At 41.3% G+C, this 24,158-nt stretch overlaps 2 protein-coding genes and 1 pseudogene across 4 annotated transcripts in view; 1 reads left to right on the top strand and 2 right to left on the bottom strand.

Moving 5' to 3' along the window:
* Positions 1-7,836, top strand: part of polr3d (polymerase (RNA) III (DNA directed) polypeptide D) — a 93,977-nt gene extending 86,141 nt beyond the window's left edge. For all 3 annotated transcript variants that reach the window (XM_087984396.1, XM_087984398.1, XM_087984397.1), the window contains exons 5-9: positions 934-1,058; positions 1,728-1,893; positions 4,315-4,577; positions 5,277-5,429; positions 6,231-7,836. In XM_087984396.1, coding sequence (XP_087840522.1) covers positions 934-1,058; positions 1,728-1,893; positions 4,315-4,577; positions 5,277-5,429; positions 6,231-6,350 — 827 coding nt within the window. In that variant the 3' untranslated portion in view covers positions 6,351-7,836. The remainder of the gene's footprint in view (positions 1-933; positions 1,059-1,727; positions 1,894-4,314; positions 4,578-5,276; positions 5,430-6,230) is intronic.
* Positions 7,837-9,564: 1,728 nt separating this feature from the next.
* Positions 9,565-10,322, bottom strand: LOC122542979 (profilin-2 pseudogene; annotated as a pseudogene).
* A 1,243-nt stretch (positions 10,323-11,565) lies between these two features.
* LOC122543173 (WW domain binding protein 1-like) lies at positions 11,566-24,040 on the bottom strand. The gene is made up of 4 exons (XM_043681594.2): positions 23,860-24,040; positions 16,851-16,953; positions 15,780-15,941; positions 11,566-15,002 (listed from the first exon to the last, which is right to left on the bottom strand). The coding sequence occupies exons 1-4, from the start codon at positions 23,941-23,943 to the stop codon at positions 14,365-14,367; spliced, it is 987 nt and encodes a 328-aa protein (XP_043537529.2). The 5' UTR covers positions 23,944-24,040; the 3' UTR covers positions 11,566-14,364.
* Positions 24,041-24,158: the final 118 nt, after the last annotated feature.

The following is a 24,158-nucleotide window of genomic DNA, read 5'->3' as shown; positions in this document are numbered from 1 at the left end:
GTCAAAACTTTCTGCTGGGTGTCCAAAAACATAATTGTTTTTTCTGTGAGATTTTTCATGACTCTCAGTTCATTTGCTATCACCTTTTAATGTGTGCCCTCTATTTATTGATTCTTCACCTCCTGGAAACGGTTACTCTTCGTTTAATGGATATAAATCTTTCGCACCTTGAGCTTCAGCGCTGCAGAATGTACTCCTGTGGGTGCAGTGCATTCCAGTACAGAGGCTGGTTATTTGCTCTTATCTATTTAAGTCAAGTTTTACACAGGGCTGCACTAGCCCTAGCATTAGAGTTCAAATTGACCAAGGTATAATACATTAAGTTCAAGTTCCTGCAGACTGTTGGGCATCACTGACAGGCCACAGGCTTTATTTGCTTTCATTCTTGGATGCCTCCACTGTGTTCCTGCTCCTCCTCCCTGTCATTTGTGCTCAGGAATGAAGTATAACAGCACAGGTACATGTTGAGGGGGAGCTCTGTGGGGCTCAGTGGTGGCTTTCCTTTGTCACTTGTATCTTTTTATTCATCTTTTCAGATATTCCATTCCAAGTTGCAACTTTGTGCTGGCCTTCACACTGTGGAGAGGAAGCGTGTGTTAGTGAGACTATGCAATACTGCTGTGGAAAGGGCAGGAACAGAACATTGCAGGGAAATGCCACTCGGGGTTTTGCTTGTCCCACTGTGATTTCGGGTAGCCTCAGAACAATTAATGGCCTGCAAACTTGGCCAACAGTAATAATTTAGAGCTAAATGGAGCTCATCATCTCTGACACCAACCAACCTATCCTGGAACAAACAGTACACATTCTAAGTTATTACAGCATGTAAAACAGTCAATTTGTTTGGAATTAGCAATTAATGACCTATCTATTTTATATTTCTCTTATTTATCTGATTTTCTCTTGGTGTATCTCTTTTTTTTTTCTTCACAGCTGGTTGGGATTCCTCTATGGATATGAAGGAGTTTGGAACGTCCCCAATTATTAACATAAAGAAGGAAAAGCGTGAGTCTGAAGAGGAAACCAAGCAGATTCTCCGCATGCTGGACCGTGATGACGTAAGCAACGGCTTGAGCGACTACAGTCATGTGTTTTCCAGTGCCTTCGATCTAGGGCTTGGACATCATGGCGGACATGGGTGGGATTGAGATTGGAGGTTATTTTACGAAATGTGTGTGTCTCAATGCAAATGCAGATCAGGAAGCCTATGATTGATTCTGGGACTGTGTCAAGTTAACTAGTCTCGACTGTAACAGTTGGTCTTTGACCCTCGAAATACAAAGGTGACAATGAGGTGAGAGAGAAGGTCATAGCTGTTAGCTAGTGGCATGTATAGGCATCAATGGAAGACCAGTGTTAGGTTTGCCTCTCACACACTGTTGACAGAATACCTTGCTTACAGTTACCATCGAGTCCCGTGCTGAGACAAGACACACCTAGTAGACCTGTGGCACCAAAGAGTTTGTGCCCTTCTGAAGGGACAGTGTTTTGTCTGAATAAGAATTATTCTGGAATTGGACATCAGGGCCATTAGTTAATTTAGAATAGATAACTCCTATTCGGGAACTTGGTGCAAATCAGTTTCAGTTGTAGGTAATATGGAGCCAAAGGGACTGTTCGCTCTGTTACATTCTGCATTCCTTTTCAATCTGAGCCATTCATGTAGTCATTATTTTAATTTTTATTGTGTGTTACCCATTCCACTGAGTGCTTTTCTTTGTGTGTAGTTTATTGATGATCCTGGTCTGAGAAACGATGCCCGGAACATGCCTGTCCAGCTCCCGCTGGCACAGTCAGGCTGGCTATTCAAGGAGGAAGTGGAGGATGAGGAGATGAAACCTGCACTGCTGACCAAAGAGGAGAAGATGGAGGTGGATGTCCCCTCTGTGAAAAGTGAGTATGACAACACATACTGCTATTGTTGTGGAGAATGTGAGGCTGTGGGAATTATACCGAGTTAGTGATGGGAGACCGGGAGGAGCCTTTCAGAATGGAAAGGAAGGGAATGAGTTGTTAAATAGTTTTATTATCCGAACTAGTGAGCCTGTAAGAGTCACCACACCATTAGGACATTGAGTGAATGCAGTCAGATTCAAATGTGACAAGTACCTCCCACATGTAGAAGATATTACTTGCATTTTAAGGTGTCTTTCCTAACATCAGACACATTTAAGTGATTTTACAGCCAATTAAGTGATTTTGAAGTATTGTTGCTGTCATAATGTAGGAATCACAGCTGCCACCGAATGCTCAGCAAGGTTCTCCCAATGACCATGTGACTGACTGGATAATATGTCATGATGAAGGAGCAGCACTCCGAAAGCTAGTGCTCCCAATTAAACCTGTTGGACTACAACCTGGTGTTGTGATTTTTAACTGAATAATATGTACTGGTGATTTTAGTAGCTAGATAAATATTGGTCCACTCTTAACCCCTACTGATAACTGGAAAAGAATCGGAAACAGTTGTGGGTGGCACGACAGCTGCTCGCATCACTTTTCCTGATTCCAGTTGGCAAAAGTGCATTGGTTAAGTTTTAAAACCTTGTTTAATGAGTGATATATTCCTCAAAATGGATGGCAAATCTATGACAAAGTTAAAAGGAGAAAATGCATTGAGAAAACATTTGAAAATGAAGGTGTCGACTACAGCCTTCCTTAATGGAACAAATTATTTTCTGCCTGTGAAGACTAAAACTCTGCCTGGTTAGCTCAGTTGGTAGTTAATAGGACTCTTAATCCCATGGTCATGACCTTGAGTACTAAACTGGGTGATTTAAAAAAAAACTTCTGGTGTTATTTCAGTACGTAATAAATTGTTCTGTAGAACAGAACTTGAGTGTTGCTTAGAAAAATCCTTCTTGATGAATGCTGTTGAAGAGCCCAAAAGAAGTTCCATATATTGCACAAAGAAGTAATGCAGTATATGAATTTCAGTGTTGGTGTGATGCTAGCTATGTAGGCTGTATACCCCAAAGACTGGTGGATCATAACAAATAGCTTATCCCTTTGGTTGTTTGAAGAAGTAAGGTACTGACTATATCCAATCAGCCCGCACTTGGAATACTTTCAACAAAGTCTCCAACATGAGGTGTGATTCTGCATTTGGGCGACATATGTTGTGTAATCCTAAGTATACAAAGGATTAAGATGACAACCAAAATTGTCAGTCCACTTTGTAGGATGGCACATTCATATATATGTGAGCTGCAAATAGTAATACACAGTGCCCCATTTTATGCAGTTAGAAAGAATATGTATGTTCACTGTACCCTTTTTCACCTCAACAAATAGGTGACAACCTGTCACTGGTTCATATCTCAGGGCAGCGCCCTGACTAATTAGTCAACTGTCCTGGTTTAAAATTTAAATAAAGTCTGACTGTTAACTGTCAATCATAATTATTTGCTGCATTCTCCATGACACTGCCTGTACCAACTAGCTTACACTTGGCAACTAATCAGTGCACTTATGTCATGAAGTTTTCTCACCTCCACCCCCTTTGAATTGTGAATTGTCCTGCTGAGTGCGAGACAAAGCATTTGGACAAAATGTGCCTTTTTTCCAGGAATAAACTGTATTTGGTCAACTGAGCAAGAATTTTTAGACAAGGTAGATTTGACACATTTCTTCAAGATCCATTTTGTTCCGTTATGAAATGTCGTAGCTAACAGGTCCATCTGGATTTAGCACCGGTTGTTGTTCCCAGCATTGGCACTGCCTTCTCATTGGCATTTTCCTGTTCTCACTTTGTCGTGGTTTTGCTATTCAGATCATTATTTTGAGGTATACTTTGGAGTGGACTGTGCAGTAGGTTCAATACTAACATCTGCATCACCATACATCTATGTGTGGGAAATGCTGTCCAAGTATTGTCACTGAGTCATGGTTAGGAGACCAGCAAGATCTCCTCTACCTTTGTTTGAATAAGGCCAGCTAATGTTTAATGGCCAGCTAAGGGGGTAAATGCTTGCTTTCTCTTCCTGAAAGACAGCACTTCTGACTATGCCTGAGTACTGCACCATGTCTGTTAACCTTGATAATTTGCTTAAGTTCTAGAGGGGAACTTGAACCCCAAAACTCTGATCGAGGCAAGAGTGCATAGTCCAGCGATGTTTAAGTCATAACTTGCCCCATTTGGATGGGTTTTTGAAGAGTAGCTCCATTTAAGAATGGAGTGTGGAAAAAAAAACAGAAATTATTTTTTTCTAATCTTTCCATATATTGCTCTGACTAGAGAACAGAGTTCTGCCTGTGCTTTATGTATTAAAATTTATACAATAAAGTCACTTAGAATCATTGCTCTGTTTTCAGTTAAAGATGAACCCGGAGTTGCCAAAGAGATGCAGATGTCGCCGAATCCAAGTGCAACGAAGATGATCCAGGATGTGCCAAAGGAGCTTTCAGTATCTGAGCTGCTGCAAGAGCTTAATCTGTGTAAAGATGATGAGCTTCTGTTTCTGCAGCTACCTGACACACTGCCTGGCCAGGCTCCCACACGTGATGAGAAGCCAGTAAAAGCGGAGGTTCAGGCTGATGATGGCCAGACTATGCTGCTGAAGCAAGAGAAGGCTCAGGTCTGTACTGGGGAACGTCCAGTGATAATGCAGGGGCTACTCTGTTAATCTCCAGCCATTTCAAAAAATGGATCTATGCAATTCTGCTGTGGATGGGAAAAATACCAATTGCAGTTCTGTTTTGTGATAAAAGTATGAAGTGCTGGGATATCCAGGGTGAGTTGAAGGTTGAAATTTAATTGAGAAATTCACATACAATATTAACACCCAGGGGAGAGGTTTGGCTAGGTTCAACTTAGGTTAACAGATATGCAAGACTGTGTTTCAGTAGACTGGATACTAATTGGGGAATTCAGGTGATTTATGTTTAAGGATATATCCATGAATAAGTTACAGAATGGAATCTAATCAAGGAGTTCACATGGTTTACATATTGAATAACAGAAACTCAGAAGTGAATTACATGTTGAAATCTAATCGAGGAGTTCAGGTGGCTTTATATATGGAATAGTTGATGCCTAGTAACGATTTATGGGCTGGTTTATGTAAAAGATAAGCAGAGGAAATAAGATGCACTTTAAAGGCAGTTTCCAGCATTTTGGAATCCAATGAGTTTATTCCTTGTTTATTTTTCCTGGAATAGAAATACAAACTGTTATCTAATGTGCTGGGAGCAATGGATGCTGTTTTTGGCCTAAGCAATATAGTTAATGGAACTGTCGTATAATGAGTCAGTATGTGTGTGCGTATGTCCTTCAGGAACTGAAACAGGCAGAGAATTCCTGCTCGCTGATGGATTTAACTGAAGGTCAGATCGGAAAGCTGCTGATCAGAAAGTCGGGGAGAGTGCAGCTTGTACTGGGACAGGTCACCCTCGATGTCACGATGGGCACAACATGTTCGTTTCTCCAGGTATTTTACCCATGTTTTCCTAAGTAGGGAAGTTGTTCGCTCTAAGCTTTTTATTTTTCCTGAGAAGAGTTCCCTAACTTGAATGTTTTGCTCAGACATTTTGCTTTGCTGGGGCTCATGTTAATTTTGGAATACTATGATGATTGTGAGACTGAGTTTGTTACAAAATGAATAATTTCCTCGCACTAAATGTTATGAAAGCTGGTCCCCACTTCAAACTCCATTCCTTCTCACTAGCAGCAGACTGAGATTAAGCCAGTCGGTTAACAATCTTGGGTGTGATTAATGTCACAATGTCCAAGATTAATGTCACAATTTCCCCACCTCCATAACAGCACCTAGCTTCGCCATTGTCTCCGTTAACCTGCTGCAGAAACCCTCATTCATGTCAGTTAGTTCGAGGCTTGACTATTCCAATGTGTACCTGGCTAGTCTCCCACATTTCACTCTACCTCTTGAGTCAGAAGGTGAAGGGTTCGAGTCCTACACCAGAAATGCTTGAGCATGTAATCTGGGCTGACACTCCTGCGTAGTAAGGAGGAAGAGCTCCTGGAGCTGCTGCCTTTCAGATGTGCGAATAGAGGGCCCTTCTGCCATTTCAGATGGATGTGAAAGCTGTCAAGGTATGCTTCGAGAAGGAACAGTGGAGGTATTACAAATGCAGATGTGTCAGCTGTGAACCACTTGGAGACGGGACATTGTGAAGGTCTCTTTGTTCTCACCGCCCTGCCTCGCAACAGCTGTGAAATTTCCACCTTGACCGTTGCACTCACTTGATTTCTGTTGTTGTCCTTCTTTAAGGAGCTGGTTTCTATTGGAATCGGAGAGAACCGGACTGGAGAAATGACGGTGCTGGGACACGTGAAACACAAGTTAGTCTGTTCCCCTGACTTTGAAACCCTCCTTCAGCAAAGGCAATAGCTGGAATTTGAGATCCGCATGTCAAAAGGCACCACAGCACATGCAGCACCAAGACAGAAGCAGGTGGCAGTGTAAGCTGCTCTTGTTTTTTTTCTGAGCTAGGGAATGCAGGAGGGCTTTGCGGAGAAAGGAGCAGTCAGTTCTCAAGGGAAACTGGAATGAGACTTGCTCTTTGTGGCTGTGTTTGTGTCGTAACAAGGATCTACTCTGGTCTGGCTTCTCCATTAATTCGCTGGTGGTCAGCGAGGCAATGTCCACGAATCATGTTGACAGACATTGATGGAAGCACTACTGAACTGTGGAACAGCTGTGCATGAATCAGCAGTAAATTCAGAGCAAAAGATAATGTGAGCTGGTGCCAGGCGCCTTGCTGACATGAGCTCAGTCTTTGAGAGGTGGTGGAGTCTTTGTACAGCAGTGATCCAAGAGTTTGAAGTCTTCAGAATTCACATTCAAACTTCATTGCTGTTTGGGTCCATGCTGTCAGAAACAGAAGGATAAATCTTCCATTCGATTCTTCTTGCTTGCTGTGACTTTGATGTTGATCTGTACCCTGACCAAAAATGTTCCCCACGCCCCCAGATTGCAAATCAGCAGATTTCCTGATTTGGGTGGGAAACAAGTGTTAGATTGTATCTCATGCTAGTGTAACTGCATGCTAGTGTGCTACGCTAGCTTTCCTGCTGAATCATTTTAGTTTGGCATTGTTGTCTGAATTACTTAAATGTCCTTTATGATGTGGTTTCAGCTAAAGAAATTCTTCTGTAATTGTGGAATCTCTCCAAGTGCCTTTTCCTTAAAGTTACCAGGACATGGCATTATCAACAAAAAAGAAAGTTAATTCAATAGTTTAGTAATGCTTCACGGTTGACCTACAGTTTTCATAAGTCACAGTTAGATGAGAACCATTTTTAGTGTCAGGATTGTATCCCTCAAAACTCTACCAGTGTGGTAGAAAAATTATACTATGCCTCTACCATTGTGAATGGCTTCACCGGCAGTTGCTCGGGTAAAAAGAGGGGATGGGGTCACAGGCAGTTGCAGATCAGAGACAGAGCATAATTTCTCATTGTGCTACTAGGTACTTTTCACAGTCCTCACATACAAATTGTGCGGAAATCCTTGTACTTTAATATTGCATCTTAAATACCCGACATTGATCAGAGGATCTCTCTCTCTTTTACTCTAAGAAGACTTAGAGTATGTTATAGTACAGGAGGGGACTGACAGCACAGGGAAATTTCTGTCCTTTGTAAGCGGATGACTTAAATTGTGACAGCATATCGTGAGTCTGAATGTTAATGTTGATTTGGACAGCTCAGGATCGGAACTAGTTAAGCAGTGTTTCCCTCATTCTTGACAATAACATATGTTAAAATCATAACTAATTTGGAAAATCCTATTGCAACTTTTCCAGTGCTGTACTATATTTGACTTGAATATTTTTGAACCTTGGATTGGAAATAAACTTCTCTGTTCTTTTTAAGACTGCAATGAATTTGTATCTTAGTGTATGGAACCACAATCTGTGCTGGTTATCAGGTTGGAAAGTTACAGCAGGATCAGGAAACTAAATAGTATTTTAAATGGGAATGATTTTTTCAGTGTAATGCATATTCTGTCAGTTGTTCTCCGCTGAACAAATGCATCATCTTTCTCCTGAGAGGAGAACCAATATACAAACTGGGGCAAGTGAGGTTAATGTTTCCAGATGAGCACGCGTGCTCACCCAGAAAGTTTGTGCTGTTCTCTGTCTGACCAGTTTGCATGGGACTAAGTTGTAATCCATTGCCACCTCTGAAGAGATTCAGCCAGATTCACAATGTTCATAAAATGGTGAAACTTTGCCCATAACCCTTCAAATGTTGTCTTTTAAACTATGTAACAATCCCTTTTTAAAAGTTATAATGGGTCTGCTTCAAATGTCTTTTCAAGAAATGCATTTCTGATCCTTACACCTTGATGCATTTAAAGAAAATCTCCCTTCATTAGTTTTGCCAATTATTTGAGGTGTATCCTCTGGTGACTGACTCTCCTGCCAGTGCAAGACTTTCGTAATCAGAATCCCACATGATATTGGGCATGTGTGTTAAACCTTCCCTTAAACTTTCAAGTAAACTCCACATTCATTCCAAGGCCTGATATCTTTCCTGAAGGCTGGTAATGAAAATTAAATGCGATACTGCAATTGAGGTCTAATCAATAGTTTATAAAAGCTTAACATGACTTCCTTCTGTAGTTTGGCTCCCTCAGCTACATCCAGCCAAAATCATTTTGGCGGGGGGAGGGGGAGAGAAGCTGGAAATAGGGAATGAAGACCACAATCAAATCAGACATAGTCCGACTGAATGGTGGAGTGGGCTGCCTTTGCTGCTAATTTGTATGTTTGTAGTCTATGCCTCTTGTTATAAAGCCAGAGTACTCTGAAGTTGTGCAGAAGTATAATCAACTTGTTCTGTCACCTTCGAAGATTGGCGTACCTACATCTTCAGATGCTTCCTGCGGTCTTTTTAAACGTTTGCATTTGTATTATCTCTCCTTATTCTTCCTCCTCAAGTTCAGAAACTAACTGCGCTTAGAATACTGAGAAACAGATAATCGAGCTGTGCCCCACATATCATTTAGAAGTAGCCCTGTGATAAATCTCAATGGCATTGTCTATTACAATTACTCATTCAGCCGTTGGAAGGTGAGAAACAAACTCATTCGCAAAAATAGTTATGGTTCATTTTTATTTAAAAACTGGCAGCCGCCCCTGGGTGAAATTTGTGAAAGAATTTTCTGTTAATAATCAAAGCTCAGCCAGTCACTAACGTGCTGAGTCAGGATGAGATTTTCTGTTTGGCTGTTTTGCCAGGATGATATCCAGCCTTGGTTAACTTATCTATTGTTGCGCAAAAGTGATCTTGCTTTCAGAGATACATCATCCTTTTGTTGAGAAGTGCCATGTGTCCTGAGCCATGATCTGCTTTCCTTCAGTCATTTGACTCTTGGTTCCAACTGACTGGTCACTGGCGTAACATGAAGGTCAATATTAGATGTGTGATTGAAAGAGAATTAAGATTGTTTCAATGCCTCATTTACATGGCAAGTTGTAATTGGGTCTTTGCACATTTTAGTGATTCCTAATCTTTACTGTAAATACTTCACGATAGTTGTACCTTTTGTCTTTTGCGAAACATCAGTTTTTCACCATTTCAAAAGTGAAACAATGAGCCTTCAAACTTTGTTTATTGGAGATAAATGCAATTATGTTTCTGTTGTATTCATCATTGCAAACTCAATTTCTACAATGTAAGGGCTAAAATGTATGGATTTAAAACGATCTTCACAAATAATTTTTGAGTGTGAGATTCCTACTCTGGTAACAGAGTTTCCAATAGTTGCTGGTCAATAATGAATGAAATGGGATGCTTGTGACAAGTGAAACAGCATTAGGTGTTATTGCGATGGCTTTGACGGAACTCAATTGCATCCACAGAAGCCACCGGAGTAGGTTTAATGACTGATTTCCTAACAGCCAGACCTTCTAATATAGTTTGCCATCTGAAATGCCTTTTTGTTGAGTGTCCCTCCATGGACCCCTCTCTTACCCATGATCATGATGAAGACTTTGTTGGACCGAGCAATGGCTATGCTGTGGCAAGGATGGTTGCTGTCCCATCTTTTCAACCTGATGTCCATGGTGTAATCTCCATCCATGTGAAAGTTATCCCTGATGACAAAGCACTTGTTACCACCAATGGTCAGCCCTTTGACAAGGAAGGTCTTCCGGTCACTGCTCATAATGGCTTTGATTTCTTGAGGGCTCATTTGCTCGAACAGCCCTTGCTGTTTGGCAGCCAGCAACCTGGGACACGAGCAAGCAAAGACTGCTGCATCTTGGCATAGTCCATCTGCAAGCAAATTTCTCACATATTCGTCCCAGCCCAGCATCCTGTTCTGTGAAGCTGAACCCAGTGGGGTCAGGTTTAAATTGAGAGAGTACCAAGGTCAGTGACACGTTTCAGTTTTGAGATTGAATTTCTTGCAAAATTGCTCGAAATTGTTCTGTTGCAGTAAACAACACACTTGGAAAGAAATAGAGTAGTGAGACAAGTGTGCAAGATAAAGCTAGGAAAGAAAATGCAATGTGCAAGTATCTAGGTCAATTTTAAACTCTTGGTGTCACAAACACAGTGACAACCAGGGTTACTGTGACATCACAATATATTTCTAAACAATTTGATGTTTATGATTTAATGAAACAAAATATTCAAAGGATTGTGTTGTTTTCGATGTCTGATGTATGTCTCAGGTCTGCTAATGCTCAAAACTAAAATACCCATCCTGTTTTTGAAACTCCCCCAGGGCATCCCCCACCCCCATAATCTAAGATCTCTGTGCTTCTCTCTCTCTGACCCTGATGTTCATTGCTCCATTAATGGTCACTGTCTCTTTGAGAATTCAGTCAACTTGTGGTAGGAACTCGGGAAATCATTACTGTAGCAGTAGGACACTTATTGAATTTTGATCTGCTTCCTGTTTTGATATTTCATCACTTGGACAGTGACAGATGCCAAAAGTAAAAGGTTCTAAGTAGAGTTGAGCAGGGGAGGATACTGATATTTTTGTAGGATTGATGAGAAGCAAGCACAAAGATGTGCAAGTTTGGTCAATGCCAGAGTCTCCTGTGATCCACCTGTGCCTCGAGCTTTTTTCTTTCCCTTCCCCTTGATTGCACAGGTCAGAATCCATATCCAACATCCAGGGATGTGCAGGCTCAGTGGATTAGCCATGGGAAATGCAGGGTTAGAGGGATACAACTTGACAATAGGCTATCTCTTGTGCTGAAATCTAATTTTATGCAGAGCCAGTTTTAAGTAGGATTTTCCTATAAGTGACATCTGCCACAGTTTGGAAGATGGGAGTGATTCCAAAGGATATTCTTGTCTATTTGATGAAAACACCATACAATCCTTAACAGACAGTTGATGGATGATAATTTCAATCTTTCAGGGGGAAATAAGGCTGTCTGCAAACCTGTCTTTAAGAACTGCAGGCTTAACATTACTGTCAGGGAAATTCCTCCCCAACCCCAAACCTTTGAGTCTGACTTAGTCTGTATCCTGTACATGATAGTTTGAAGTTTACTGATTTTAGTTTGCAGGATCAGAAAATCCACTTTTCCACTGTATCCAAGTGTGGTTCAAAGCTAAAGAAATGCATAATCCAAAACAGCAAATAACTGTTTTATTTTATATATGAAAGACTTCACTGTAATTTTGAGATTGAAATTTTGTTGTACATCACACCTTCGAACATGCATTTTCTATCAGTGTCTATCAAAGTATTACAAAATTAAAATGTTTCTTATTAAAAAGGCATCAAAATATAACTGCATTCCACTACGGCAAAAAAAAAAAGGACAATCTCCCTCAAGCTTGTATTTTAAAAGGAACACCTGATTACCTATGTAAAAAGACACTGTCTGAGGATCTGAATATCTTTTTCTCTCCTTTGCAATCTCGGTTTCTGTCCCAACTGCTCCATGTATTTGCTGATCTGCTAACAGATTTATAGAGGAATTTGGAGTCTAACACTCTTTTCCATCCCAACATCTAAGTACATTAATCTTGACGTCATTGGAGGAAAGAAACAACTTTAATTTCTGATTGAATGTGCTATTTCTCTCTCTCTCTCTCTCTTGTGAAGCAATCTTTTCACTTCTCTTGAGTCAATTCAAAGTTCAGACTTGCTTGCATTGCTTGTTTTCCCACATCTCTGTAACATCAGAATTCAAAGGCCTCCACTCATCACTACTTTGCTTTGTGGCTGAAGGTGGAGTTTTCAACCTGGAATTTTAAATATTTTGCTCACCTTCAGCATGGTTTTGCCATGAACTACTTTCTACATTGTGATTAAAAGTTTTTATTATCTTATCATCAATAGCCTAACATATCAGATATAAGGGAAAGTAAACAAAATACTCTCTCTAGTTCTGTTTGTTTATTTGAAGGGTTTTTTCTGGAAGCTGCTCTTTGCTTTCAAAATGTGGCTTGTAACATTTGGTTCTTTAAAGCAGAGAATGAGTCTTGAAGTCTTTATTCTCAGTCAAAATAGATATGAAGAGAACAAAGTATGGCCACGTTTCATTCTCAAGTATTGGTTAAAAACATTTTCAAACTATGATACTGGCCTTCTGTGAGCAGTGTTCTACCAAAATTATCCAGCCTATCATTCAATGAGTTCAGATTCCACTTGAATCAACATTTGCTACCACTTGTACCTTGCAAAGATGCCTTTTTTTAAAAACATCGTCTGTTCACTTCAGTTCTTTGCAAGGCACTGGTCGCACATTTGTCCTTTATTCTCATCCAATGTGTTATGAAACTCAGAACCATTTGGTTTGAGCTTCACTCCAATTCAGAATACATTTCTTCAATCTTTGCATGCATTTTTCCAGCTTCAAAGCGGACTACCCTTTTGCTTAATTTACACTCTAGTTTCCTCGAGTTTTTAATAATTTTTAGCAGCAGTTTCAGTATGGCTCATGATGCTTTTCTCCTTGTTGTGGGAGAGCAGACAGTCCTATACACCAATTACATCCCCAGTATTCTCTAGCATTTCTCTTACAAGACTATTTTCTTCCTTGCTCATATGTAATAGGTGACTCTTTTTGCAATTATTGTATTTTCCTTGACACTGAAGCAATTAATTAGAGGTACTTAAAGGTTGTATATTATTGTACAACACTGTACTCAACAGGTTGGTTTAAAATGCAGAAATATAGATTGTGTTGTCAGAGGAGAAAAGCAATGTCTTTAACCCAATACACTTTAACTTGGTACCAATATGTGTTGTTGCTGATTCCTCCCACCCAGTGAAATTCTTCTATTGAGCAGTATTTTCCCCGACAGCTCAAAATGCAATCTAACCATTGCCCACGTTCACAAGAGCAGAGTTTGTTCGAGAAACTTAGCTAGCTGACAGCATCTGAGGACAGAAAGCAGAGTTAACATTTCAAAGTCTGTGACCCTTCAGAACTGCAAGCTTATTTCAACTGGGCAGATAAACTGTGCATCTTGTCTTATTTTCTCAGACAAACAGCATTAGTATCCTGTAAGTGAATGCCTTTATGTTTGGCTTTTTTTGCTGGGGGTGCTCAACTTAACATGAATATAAAGGCTTTGTATTTCACTTCAGCATTCGTTGGCAAAAAGTTTTTCAGTTACATTTCTACCAACAGTACCACAGGAATAATAGTTGGTAGGCCCAAATCTAAGTTAAACTTTTAAAAAAGTAAACTTGTATTTAGAAATAATTGATGCATTAGTGCAGTTTACACAACATACCATGATAAAACAAAACGCCGATCTCAGCACGTTGCATCCAACAGGTCCACTGCTAATAAATTAAGTGAAGACGACATACCAGAGGCACGTGGCAGTAATGAGTCAATGTGCTGCACCACAGGCATAGAGTTACTACGTACTGATTTGTAAATCCTTGGCGGTCCTTTCTGTGAGGAGCTCCAAATAGGTGTGGCATGTGTCGAGCGGAGGTAATAAAAGTGATACTATTGACTAAAGCAACCTGCACAAGAGCATTGCCGGAGGGCGAGACCACAGGCCCATACCATCCTCCTCAAAATGGCATATTCTCAGGAGAAGGTTTTTTTTATTTGGGAAAAACTGTTTCCCACTCCTATTGAAATTAAAAGTCAAACGTTTTTGATGCGAGTGTATGTGAAGACAAAGATTTGAAAATTATCAAAGCGAGATGTAGTGCTACAGTCATTTTTCAGAAAACGTTAGAAGGAAATCTGGCTTAGAAGAGTAGGCAACTCTGATTGTGAAACCTGGCAGATCCCAAACTTCTACATCTATAGACTACCATCTGCATCTTACACCTGATGCACTTCAGGCCCCTTATCCAATGTTTTCCATAAGTCCAGCATTAATGCTGAACAGTCAGCAGTCATGGATTGCACCAGCTGTGTTTCATTTTTACGTACTGGGAGCAGTGGCACATGCTACACAATGTCACCATCCTCCTCTCGTTCCTTAGCAGTATGCAGCTTAGGGCACATAGTGATAGCCTGCTTGGAGAGTTGTTCCACGTGAAGGTGAGAGCTGCAAGATGACTGGGATTCGCAACAGTGGGAGGCACCAACACTGCCCATCAGGCCCATTTCCTCATGGTAAGGGTCCTCATCCAGCTGGCACACACACACCTCAATGCCAGAGTCTCCTGTGATCCGCCTGTGCCTCGAGCTTTCTTCCTTCCCTTCCCCTTGATCGCACAGGTCAGAATCCGTTTCCAACATTTTAAAATCAGAGGTCGAGAGTGCAGCAGATTCCTCATCTTGGACAATGTCCCCATTTTCTCTGTCAGGTGGAGAAGTGGGTGATGCATCTGTGGGATCATCAGACACCTGATGGTCATGCTCCTGTTCATGAGTGGATGAGCTAGACTCTGCTTCTTGTGTTGCTGTCTCTGCCACAAGTGAGTTTACAGACTCCTGTAAATCAGGCTGGCTCTCGACAACCACATTTTCTTGGTTAGAGGTCTGTGCATTCTGCTGCTGTAGTTCAGTATAGGGAGGTGGAGGTGTTGGTGGGTGCCCTGCCACCTCCTCATAGTCTGGGAGCTTACAGTTTGTCCAGAACCCTAGCAGGAGGGGTGGAAAAAACAAACAGTGAATGGAGTATGAATGACAAGATGCATGTGCTATCTACCACACTGAGCTCTGAATCATGTCTGTGCTTATCAACATGAAGCAGGAAAGTAGTGGTAAGGTTTGTACCTAATATCAGCTTCAAACGCTTGTAAAATAGATTTGGCACCAAAAGGGAACACAGTCATGAACAATTTCCACAACAATCCTGAAATATACATTTTATTAGAATGGGAAATGGAACAAAAGAAAAGGGGTGCACCCAAGGCATAAGTATGCGTTTACTTTTAAGTTGACCTGATGTATGACCAACTTTGCCAGAATGAAGGAACTAAATCGGAATCTCAGGAAAAGAATGAGGAGCTACATTTTATTATCTATGCTACATGACTGACACATGAACAGCAAACAAAAGTTATTGATAAGCTGAATACGTTTAACATGTGGACATATAGAAGGATGTTCTCCATACCTTAGAGACAGAATGGCAAGTGAAGTAGTGCTAGAAATTGCTGGAGAATGGAAGAAATTAGTACATATATTTTGGTCATACTCAAGTAAAAATTGTCAGTGAGAAGCAGAGGAGAAAATGGACTGAATGCAATACACCTGAGTGCTAAGGGGAAAGGCAGAGGAGAGCAATGGCAGTCAACGTTCTGGAAAGTTGACAAAATAAATATTTACAAGATTTTCTGTTCCACAGAATAAATTGGAGATTTAGTTACTGCCAATTCCCCCTTGCAAAGATCTCACGTACAAGGTCTACTCACTTAAATCCAGTGGCTGTGTTGTGTAGGTACTAGCGCCCTGGTAGGCCATCAAGCTGATTTCCCTCTGACGTTGCTCCTGCTGCAGTCGCAGTTTTACACGCCGGTGTCGATATGCACAGCAACAACTAAGCATAATAATGATAGTCCAGACCAGCCAGAACCCTGCCACGGTCAAGCAAAACGAAGAGGTACTCAGAATTGCAATATACTTGGGTGAGCCAATACAATGCAGGAAAAACGTATCTTTGCAAGTCCTTTAATGTATGAGGCTCAAATCATTAATTTTCATTTCACACCTTGCAACTAGAGCCAATTAAATTAATCAAACACATGATGCCATCTAAAAACAAATTAATACTTCTGTCATCTGTGTAGAGGCTGCAGGATACAGAATCACCTTATTTCAAATAATCTGTTGGAGCAGCTCACCCAGAGACGATAGCACTGGCAATTTGAGGGCAGGTGAGTGTTGCCAAATGGGTTTCACTGCTATTGGGATGTTGGAAGTGGGAAAGTAAGGCTTCATGTATTGTCTTAGTTGGACGTCAAAGATTCTATAGCATTCTCCAAAGAACAGCAGAAAGCTCTTGGTGCCTTGGCCAGCATTGTCCCTGCAATCAAAACATCAAGAACTGGAGAACTCCTGGCTCTTCTCTGGAAAATGTGATATTATTTTAAAAGACTTGCAATAAGCTCTGGATCGTGCAGATAGTGCTTGTTCTAATACACTGTCCTCAGGGATTCCTGTATTGGATAGCAAGTAGTTCAATACTTTGACCAGATTTTCAAATTTCAGATGGGCTATCATCCAGCTCCTCGATGTCTGCACTAGTGCATCCTCTTCTGCAAGTGGATAACATGGAGAACAGCCAGCCTACATAGGATATTTGGGTCCAGCAACAGTACTGAGAGAGAAAGCAAACAGATGCTAATTGTGACAGATGGAGCTGAGTGAATCTGCCACATCATTCACAAGTCCTATTCTAGGCCACAAGGAAACTTCCACCTGTGCCAAAGACTGTGAGAAATGCAATCCCAAAATCAGTTTTTGTTCGCATATTAAAAACTTACACCACAATTCATAATAGTAGGTGCAGCACTCCGTCTCTCCACAGCAGTATCCTGTCTCACACCAGTAAGGCTCGTTGTTCACTCCAAAACATAATTCTTTAGCCTGGAAAGATGAGAAAGAGTAATAAACGGCCACAAGTACATCACACGCTAGAAAAGGAAGTAAAAATGTGAAAAATGGTTGCCAATAAAGAGATGTTACCCTGTACATGCAGGCTCATTTTAAAAGCTCAAGCCCATACCTTGATTATATACTCAGCAGGATTTTGAAAAGCCAAAATTTAAAGAAGAATTGAATCCAAATGAAATATGTCTTACACCTTTAACGAGTGGGAGGAACAAAAATTCCAAAAAGTTAATAATCAGTAATTTCAGGACGACAAAGGAATAGTTGAAACTTGCAGACACAAACATTTAAAAGTTCCATATGCCATCATTGTGTGACATCCCAATGGAAGTAACCATTCAAGCACGTTATAACCTAGACATTAGTGGTTGCTTTCATGTGAAGTGACAGGAAATAAAATTGTCAGCATTCTCACTAGAGTGCATCAAGGTACTCTTTGATGCCTCATGTAGGATTGCTGTTCATGTCCAATCTCTCTTGTAGACCATCACACCAAGCACACCCAGTCTCCATTGACCTTCTCACGCCTGAGATTCACAGCCTTGCCATCTTGCCTGACCACCCCTCCCCATCCTCATTTATCTCCACTTCCCATTGCCCTCAGCCATCACTGCTCATTTCTCTTCCAACTGTACTTAGTTATAGATCTGGCCTGGTTTCCACAATACACTTGTACTTTTTAACTCCTATTCTCTATCCTTTAGCCCTCTGTTTGCCACAGCACTTCTGTAGTTGTTGATCACCCCAACCAAACCCCCATTAGCGCTAACTCACTCCTCAAAACTTGGTAATTCCCGTGGTAGCCCATGTCCTCATTCTGTGATAACCATGAGCACAGACTGCAGTATATAAACAAATTGTGGAGTGGATGAAGGACAATCTTCTGCCCAATTGCTTTCTGCTTCATTCTCTCAGTAAACCTGGTTTTCCCTGTACACTGTCCTCCAACAGTGAGCTCCTTGTCACAAAGAGGAAGACTACGGTTATTTGCTTCTGCCACATCTCTCCCTTCCTTGAACTCTGCTCTTCCTCTAGTTTCAATCCGACATGCTCTCGTATCCCCTGAACTCAGCTTCCCATGCAACCCATTTCTTCTCTTCTCCAAAATCAACCACCCAATATCTTTTGCTGACTTCCATATCAGTGAATATTGGAAACCATTCTCTCTTATTTGTCTTCACTTTCACCTTTACCATCATAGATCCTCTGTCTTTGTAAACTATTACCACATCTATAACCATTAATAAAGCTGGATAGCATTTCTCCAGCATTTTCTGGCTTTATTTCAGATTTCCAGCATTTTGCTTTAATTATTTTGCATTCTATTCACGCTGACTTTGCAAACCCTGAACTTTGCTGTTACAAATCAATCCACTACTTCCTCAACCTTCCACAGCTTTGCTTCACTTTATCTTCCACTTGATCTGTGCTATTTTCACTTAATGCTTTGCTGGCTGCCATCCCAGATTCCACCCTCCATAAATTCAAGCGCATCCAAAACTCGCTGCGTCTCTTCTAATTTGTACCAATTAATGTTCACACAGTGCCTTGCTGAATTACATTAATTTCTGGGCCGTTGACTTTAAACCCCAAGCCCTTCACTCAACCACCACTGGGTCTATTCAGAACAACTTCGATTATCCAAATGAAAAGGACACTGAGTATTTTGTTCAGATAATGGACTGTGTTTTTGCGGGACCTTGAGATTGGATAATCCGAAATTTGAATAACTGATGTTCAGATAATCAAGGTTGCCCTGCAATCGCCTGCTTTAATGTCAAGTTTTCTCTCAACCTGCACCATCTAATGTCTTGGATCTTGAGACACTTTCCTGCCCAAAGAAAAGCTGTTCTTTGAAGCCACAGCCTTTTGTTTCAACTACTGCATGGCAGTCAGCCTGTCGGTTTTGTCAACAAGTAAAACGTCTATTTGAAAACTCAAGGCTTCAAAAGATCTCACTTGGTGTTTTCCCTCAATCACCTCGTTATTTTTCAACTTACTCTGTGCAAAATTGACATAAATTTACACAAACTTTTGCACCAGTTAAGTGCAAATCATATGTTAGAAGTAGTTCCTGGAAGCTTTTCTGCAAATACAACATGACACGAGCAGCACTCATCAATCGCCATTTGCTGTCTGTAAATTGCAGTTGTTTGCAGGCAAGTTGAACTAGGTCCTTTGGACACAGGTACCCCAACAAGAACTTTTAAAATTGATAAAGTATATTTGAGCGCTACAAAACTGAGTGCTGTACCAGAATATAACCATGAAATGGATCTGCATAAGCTTTGAATATTGTCAGTCATTAAAAACTGGAGGAGGTACATGAGGTGGAGTGGCGACTGTAATGTTCAAACAGCACCTGATTAACACGATGAAATAATGAAAGGAAAAAAAGTTTTCAGATTACGACTGCACAGCACAAAATGGATCCCAGTACATTGTTACTCATCTCAAGGTTATTTTGAAGTCATGATTCCCAAACAATTGATCAACACAATATGTGAATGGAAAGAATCGATAAAGTCTCAAGTTTGTGATGTTTATTTAGTAACTTGCTTGACTGTACATCAATCCAACAGGGATCAAGGGTGAATATATCCTTTTCTCCAGGTGGCAAAGATTCTGGTTTTTTTTAAAGAAAGGTGAAGGAAAATTTCTGCATTTAATGCACGGGACTATATTTTAAAATACTGTTGTTCAGGGGAGTATTTTGACAATTATACACAACAGCAGTTCCCTGTATCTAATTTAAACATCCTTGGTTTATTTTATTAAACAGCAATCTACTTGTAGATTGTCAGAGAGCAAAAGGTCTGTATTATTGGACTTGGAGCACTTCCATTGTGGTTGGGCTCAGCAATTTGCCTTGTTCAAAGTCAGAAATTTGACTAAAGTGACCCATGGCAAGTTCATGGCAGTAATTTGATCTCTAGGGTCTGCTGATGTTCACTAGTCATTAGAACCACGATTAAATTACCACCATCCAATGCTATTTTTAACTTGTCTGATCTCAGGAAGGTGGATGACTGGCTGCAATATCATCCCACTGTTTACTCATTTGCTTTCCTCTTTTTCTCTTCAATTTGTGACCATGCTCTCCTGTAAACCACACAACTGCAGCCATGAATCGGCATCTGGTACCTTACGAAAGGGAGCATAAGCACAATATCTTAACAATAAGATGCATCAGAACATTGTTACTGCCTAAAAAGCACTTCAGAACAAAGCCAGAAACCCATACTAAGGCATTTCCAGCACAGCTAGCTCAGTAGGAAGTTGGAATAAGACCTCTGATCGGCTTCTTTACCCCCATCCAAGAATGCCAAGATCAGTCCAGTCCCTCCGCTAACATCCATGTTTCGATAATGTAAGAAATAGGAGCAGGAGTAGATCACTCTGAGCCAGCAGCTCCATTTCAAAAGATCATGACTGAATTTCTTACTGATCTCCAATCCCTTGCTTTCCTTAGACTTATCAGCCTCAGGTCGAGAATACATTCACTGACTGAACAATCACCCATCGCAGGAATTCCAGAGATCCAAATCCTCTGAAATGAAGAAATTCTCATCAAGTCCAAAATGGCTGATGTTTTATGTATCAGATTGTGATACCTACAACCAAGAGAAACAGGTTCACAGCATCACTTCTAAGGCTTCCTCAGCACTGAAACGTACGACACGATCTTCTCTCATTCTTTTAGATCCCAGAGAATATAAAGTCTATTCTGCTCCTTTTGTCTCAGCAGTCTGAGGGTCAAAGGATGACTTGCTACCACTTGGGTTTGATTATGCATTGGACTTACCAGCCATATCAGATTCAATCTGCAACCTCCACCACTTAAAAACAGTGGTTACCAAAGCAGATCAGATTTTGTGGTGAGTAATTCTAACTCCCCAAAGCTTATCCACCATCTATATAAGTTTCGTGGAATACTCTTAACTGTTCTTGAGTGAAGCTCCAGCAATGCTAAAGAAGATGAACATCATTGAAAATAACACCATTGGCTGCATGAGTACTCCAACTATGACCTTCAATATTCACTTCTGCCACCACTGTTGCACTGGATCTGCAGTGTACACTATCGACATCAAACGATAAGCCTTGTTCAGCAGCAACCACAAATGGCAATCTCTATCTACTGTGTAGGAAACAAAAAGGCAGCACGTGCCTGGGAACACCAAAACCTTAACACATTCACACAATCCCAACACGACACTGAATTCAAATGGCAAAGACTTTTGCTTTACACAGATGTAGAAATTATATTAAAAACGGAGAATTTTATAAATGTGACTCGACTGCAATAGTCCATGACATTCATTACAAATTAGAACATGGTGCGTGAGAAAATCTTTGATGGGAAGCCTAAATCACAGGTCAAACATCTGAAAGTGGACATTAGGTGTGGACAACACAGAAGCCATTGCTTATGGACATGAATTACAGAAACTTGGAGGAGTTAGTAAGCTGTGCAATTCAATTACGCAAAAGTGGAAATGTACTTCAAACGAGTTTGGCTCCCAGCCCAGCATGTGTACACTGTTCTGACACCATGGAAGTTTACAGAAATGCTGAAGTTAAAAATCCACCTTGTCCGCAGGGCAACTTTATACCATTACATGCAGAATGTACTGAGTAGGAACAGTGCTCATTTGGGACATGCTTTAATTTAAGGTTAAGGAAATGTCAAACTTCAAAACCCTCTGAGGAAGAAACTAAGTTTTTCGAACAGACTATTTTCTTTCTAAACTCAAACAAAAGTGAAAGCCGGAAATAAAGTCATTTGCAACTTTTCTTTCAAAGATGGTTGTCTCACTAAAGTGACAACATCCCATCACACTACAAGTAACATAAAATAATAGAACTGAGTGATGTTTGTGACAAATCTAATCCAAGACAGCACAAAGGAGGCCTTTCAGCCCACTTTACCAGCTCTCTATTTGAAACAGCTATCTACTTATTTCACCCCCTCAATTATTTCCTTCTCCAGTATATATTCTTTGTCTCTCCTTTGGAAACAAGTGGGATTCCAGATCACAAAATTACTTTGTAAATAGATTCTCCAAATCTGACTGCTAGTCCTTTCTCTAATTGTCTCCAATCTGTGTCCTCTGGTTACTGATCCTCTTGCCAGTGTAAACAGTTTCTCGCTATTCACCCTCATTAAAGTCCCCACATGTAGTATCTCACATCTCCCTTTCACCTTTTCTCAGAGATAACAATCCTGGCTGTTCGTGTTTCCCCACAAACTGCAAGATGTGGCAGTAGTGCAGTGTCAAGAATTGACCACAATAGTTCTGACCGAAGTCAAAACTACATCGTAAAGGTTTACCACAACTTTCTAGCTTTCGTACGTTGCAAACAGAAAGCTGTTTTGTATTTGCAAATCAGTGCTTTAGTATCAGTCAACCTGGGTCTCCTGGGCTTAGATATTTTGTAAGATTGACTGGTTTAAACAAAAAACTTGTTTGCTTTTGTACTCTGCTGCAATTAATAAAACTCAGGAACTTGTTACAGCCTCAGGAATTAGTGGCCCAAACCTTAAAAGGATGATGATCCACGTTTCTTTCTTTCTGGCCTCTCACCTGTCCCCAACTTTTAAGTGTTCCACAACTGGCAGAAAAACTTGCACCCCTCTTAGATTTCTCCAAAATGTTCTATTCTTTAAACTCACTCTTTAAGATCTTTCTCTTTGGCCCAGCTTCTTTTGCCATTTATTTCCGAGGTCACTTAATGGCTTAATGGTGCTTTTTTGAGTCAAAGTTTCAACTCAGTAGTCTAGGGCTATTTTACCTGAAGCATTGGAGACTGTGGGGTGACCTTACAGAGGTTTATAAAATCATGACGGGTATGGGTAAGATGAATAGCCAAGGTCTTTTTCCTAGGGTGGGAAAGTAGACAGCATAGGTTTAAAGTGAAAGGGGAAAGTTTAAAGAGGTGACTTTTTCACGCAGAGGGTGGTGTGGGCTGTCAGAGGAAGTGATGCAGGTTGAGACAATTACAACATTTCAAAGGCATCTGGCTGGGTACATGAATAGGAAGGGCTTAGAGGGAAAAAGGGCCTGATGCTGGCAAATGGGACCAGATTAATTGAGGATATTTGTTGGGCATGGATGGGTTAGACCAAAGGGTGCTTTTTTTTTGATGCTGCACAGCTGTATGACTTCTGTAAAGTCCTTGGAATGAGAGGGCTATTCACTCCTCAAGCCTGCCCCACCATTCTCTAAGTCCATGACTCTGGCTGATGTGACCAGCTTTCAGCCTTTGTGCCAACTCCTCATTGCTCTCAACCTACCTACATTTCAAAAACCTGCCTATCTTTAAGTACTTTAAGCTTCCACAGGAGGGCAGGGGGAAGAGAAAGTCACAGACTTATCCTTTTAGGGAAGAAAACATTCTCTCTCCCCTCGGCTTTAAATCAGTGTCCCCCCCCTCCCCCCTTACTCTGTATCTCAGCAAGTTCGAGATCCCCTCAACAGTGGGAACATCTTCTCAACATCCACCCTTCACAAGAGACACGTATATTTCAGAACCTTTGACTGGGCTGAAAAGGTGCTACAGAAATGCAAGTGGTGATTGCGGCACCCAGTTTTGCAAGTGTCAACTTTCAGCTCGCACTTTTAAAAATCAACTTTGTGGCATCAATCTGCAGACTGGGCTAATTGCTGCTGCTGCTGTGACCCCCCAAAAACAACACAGGACCCAGGAGGGGAAGGATAAGGAGACCCCGAAACCCTCGATCGTCTCTTTCTTCCTGCCTTTCCCATCCTCCTCCTTTACTAGTCGCGGCCTAGCGCCATGGCCGAAGCCTCGGACTTTTTTGGAGCGCGATGGCCGGCCGGCAGGCACTTCACCTCCCGCCGGGTCGCCAGGCCATACCTCGGCTTGCAGCTCCATCCGCGACGGCCCGACGGGGAAAGCCGGGGAGATAAAGAGGAGGAAACCCACGGTCATCTTCGCCATGTTTCGGAGCCGGAGCCGCCTCCGCCGGCGCTCACTGAGGTTCCGTTCAAATTTCCGCCCGAGCCTTCCACCGCACCGCCGGCCATGGGCCCGCCCAAAGGTGGCCGGCACGCTCCGCCAGCCCCGTCCCATTGGATCATCGCGCTGTCAGTCAGGACAGCCACCGCCCTAATAGGCCGGTGCTTTCCCCAACTTGCCAACCGATTGGTGCCTCC

This window comes from Chiloscyllium plagiosum, unplaced genomic scaffold (genome assembly GCF_037043375.1).
Source record: "Chiloscyllium plagiosum isolate Xiang-an unplaced genomic scaffold, Cpla_swu_hap1 HiC_scaffold_48, whole genome shotgun sequence".
Lineage (NCBI taxonomy): Eukaryota > Metazoa > Chordata > Chondrichthyes > Orectolobiformes > Hemiscylliidae > Chiloscyllium > Chiloscyllium plagiosum.
This window is presented reverse-complemented; position numbering and strand designations above follow the sequence as displayed.

Excerpts from the sequence above, each read along its gene's own strand:
- LOC122543173 (XM_043681594.2), bottom strand. The coding sequence starts at position 23,943 with ATGGCGAAGATGACCGTGGGTTTCCTCCTCTTTATCTCCCCGGCTTTC. Across the intron at positions 15,942-16,850 it reads CTACTATTATGAATTGTGGT|GGTTCTGGCTGGTCTGGACT; the intron begins GTAAGTTTTTAA and ends TGACCGTGGCAG. Across the intron at positions 15,003-15,779 it reads AACACAGCCACTGGATTTAA|GGTTCTGGACAAACTGTAAG; the intron begins GTGAGTAGACCT and ends CCCTCCTGCTAG.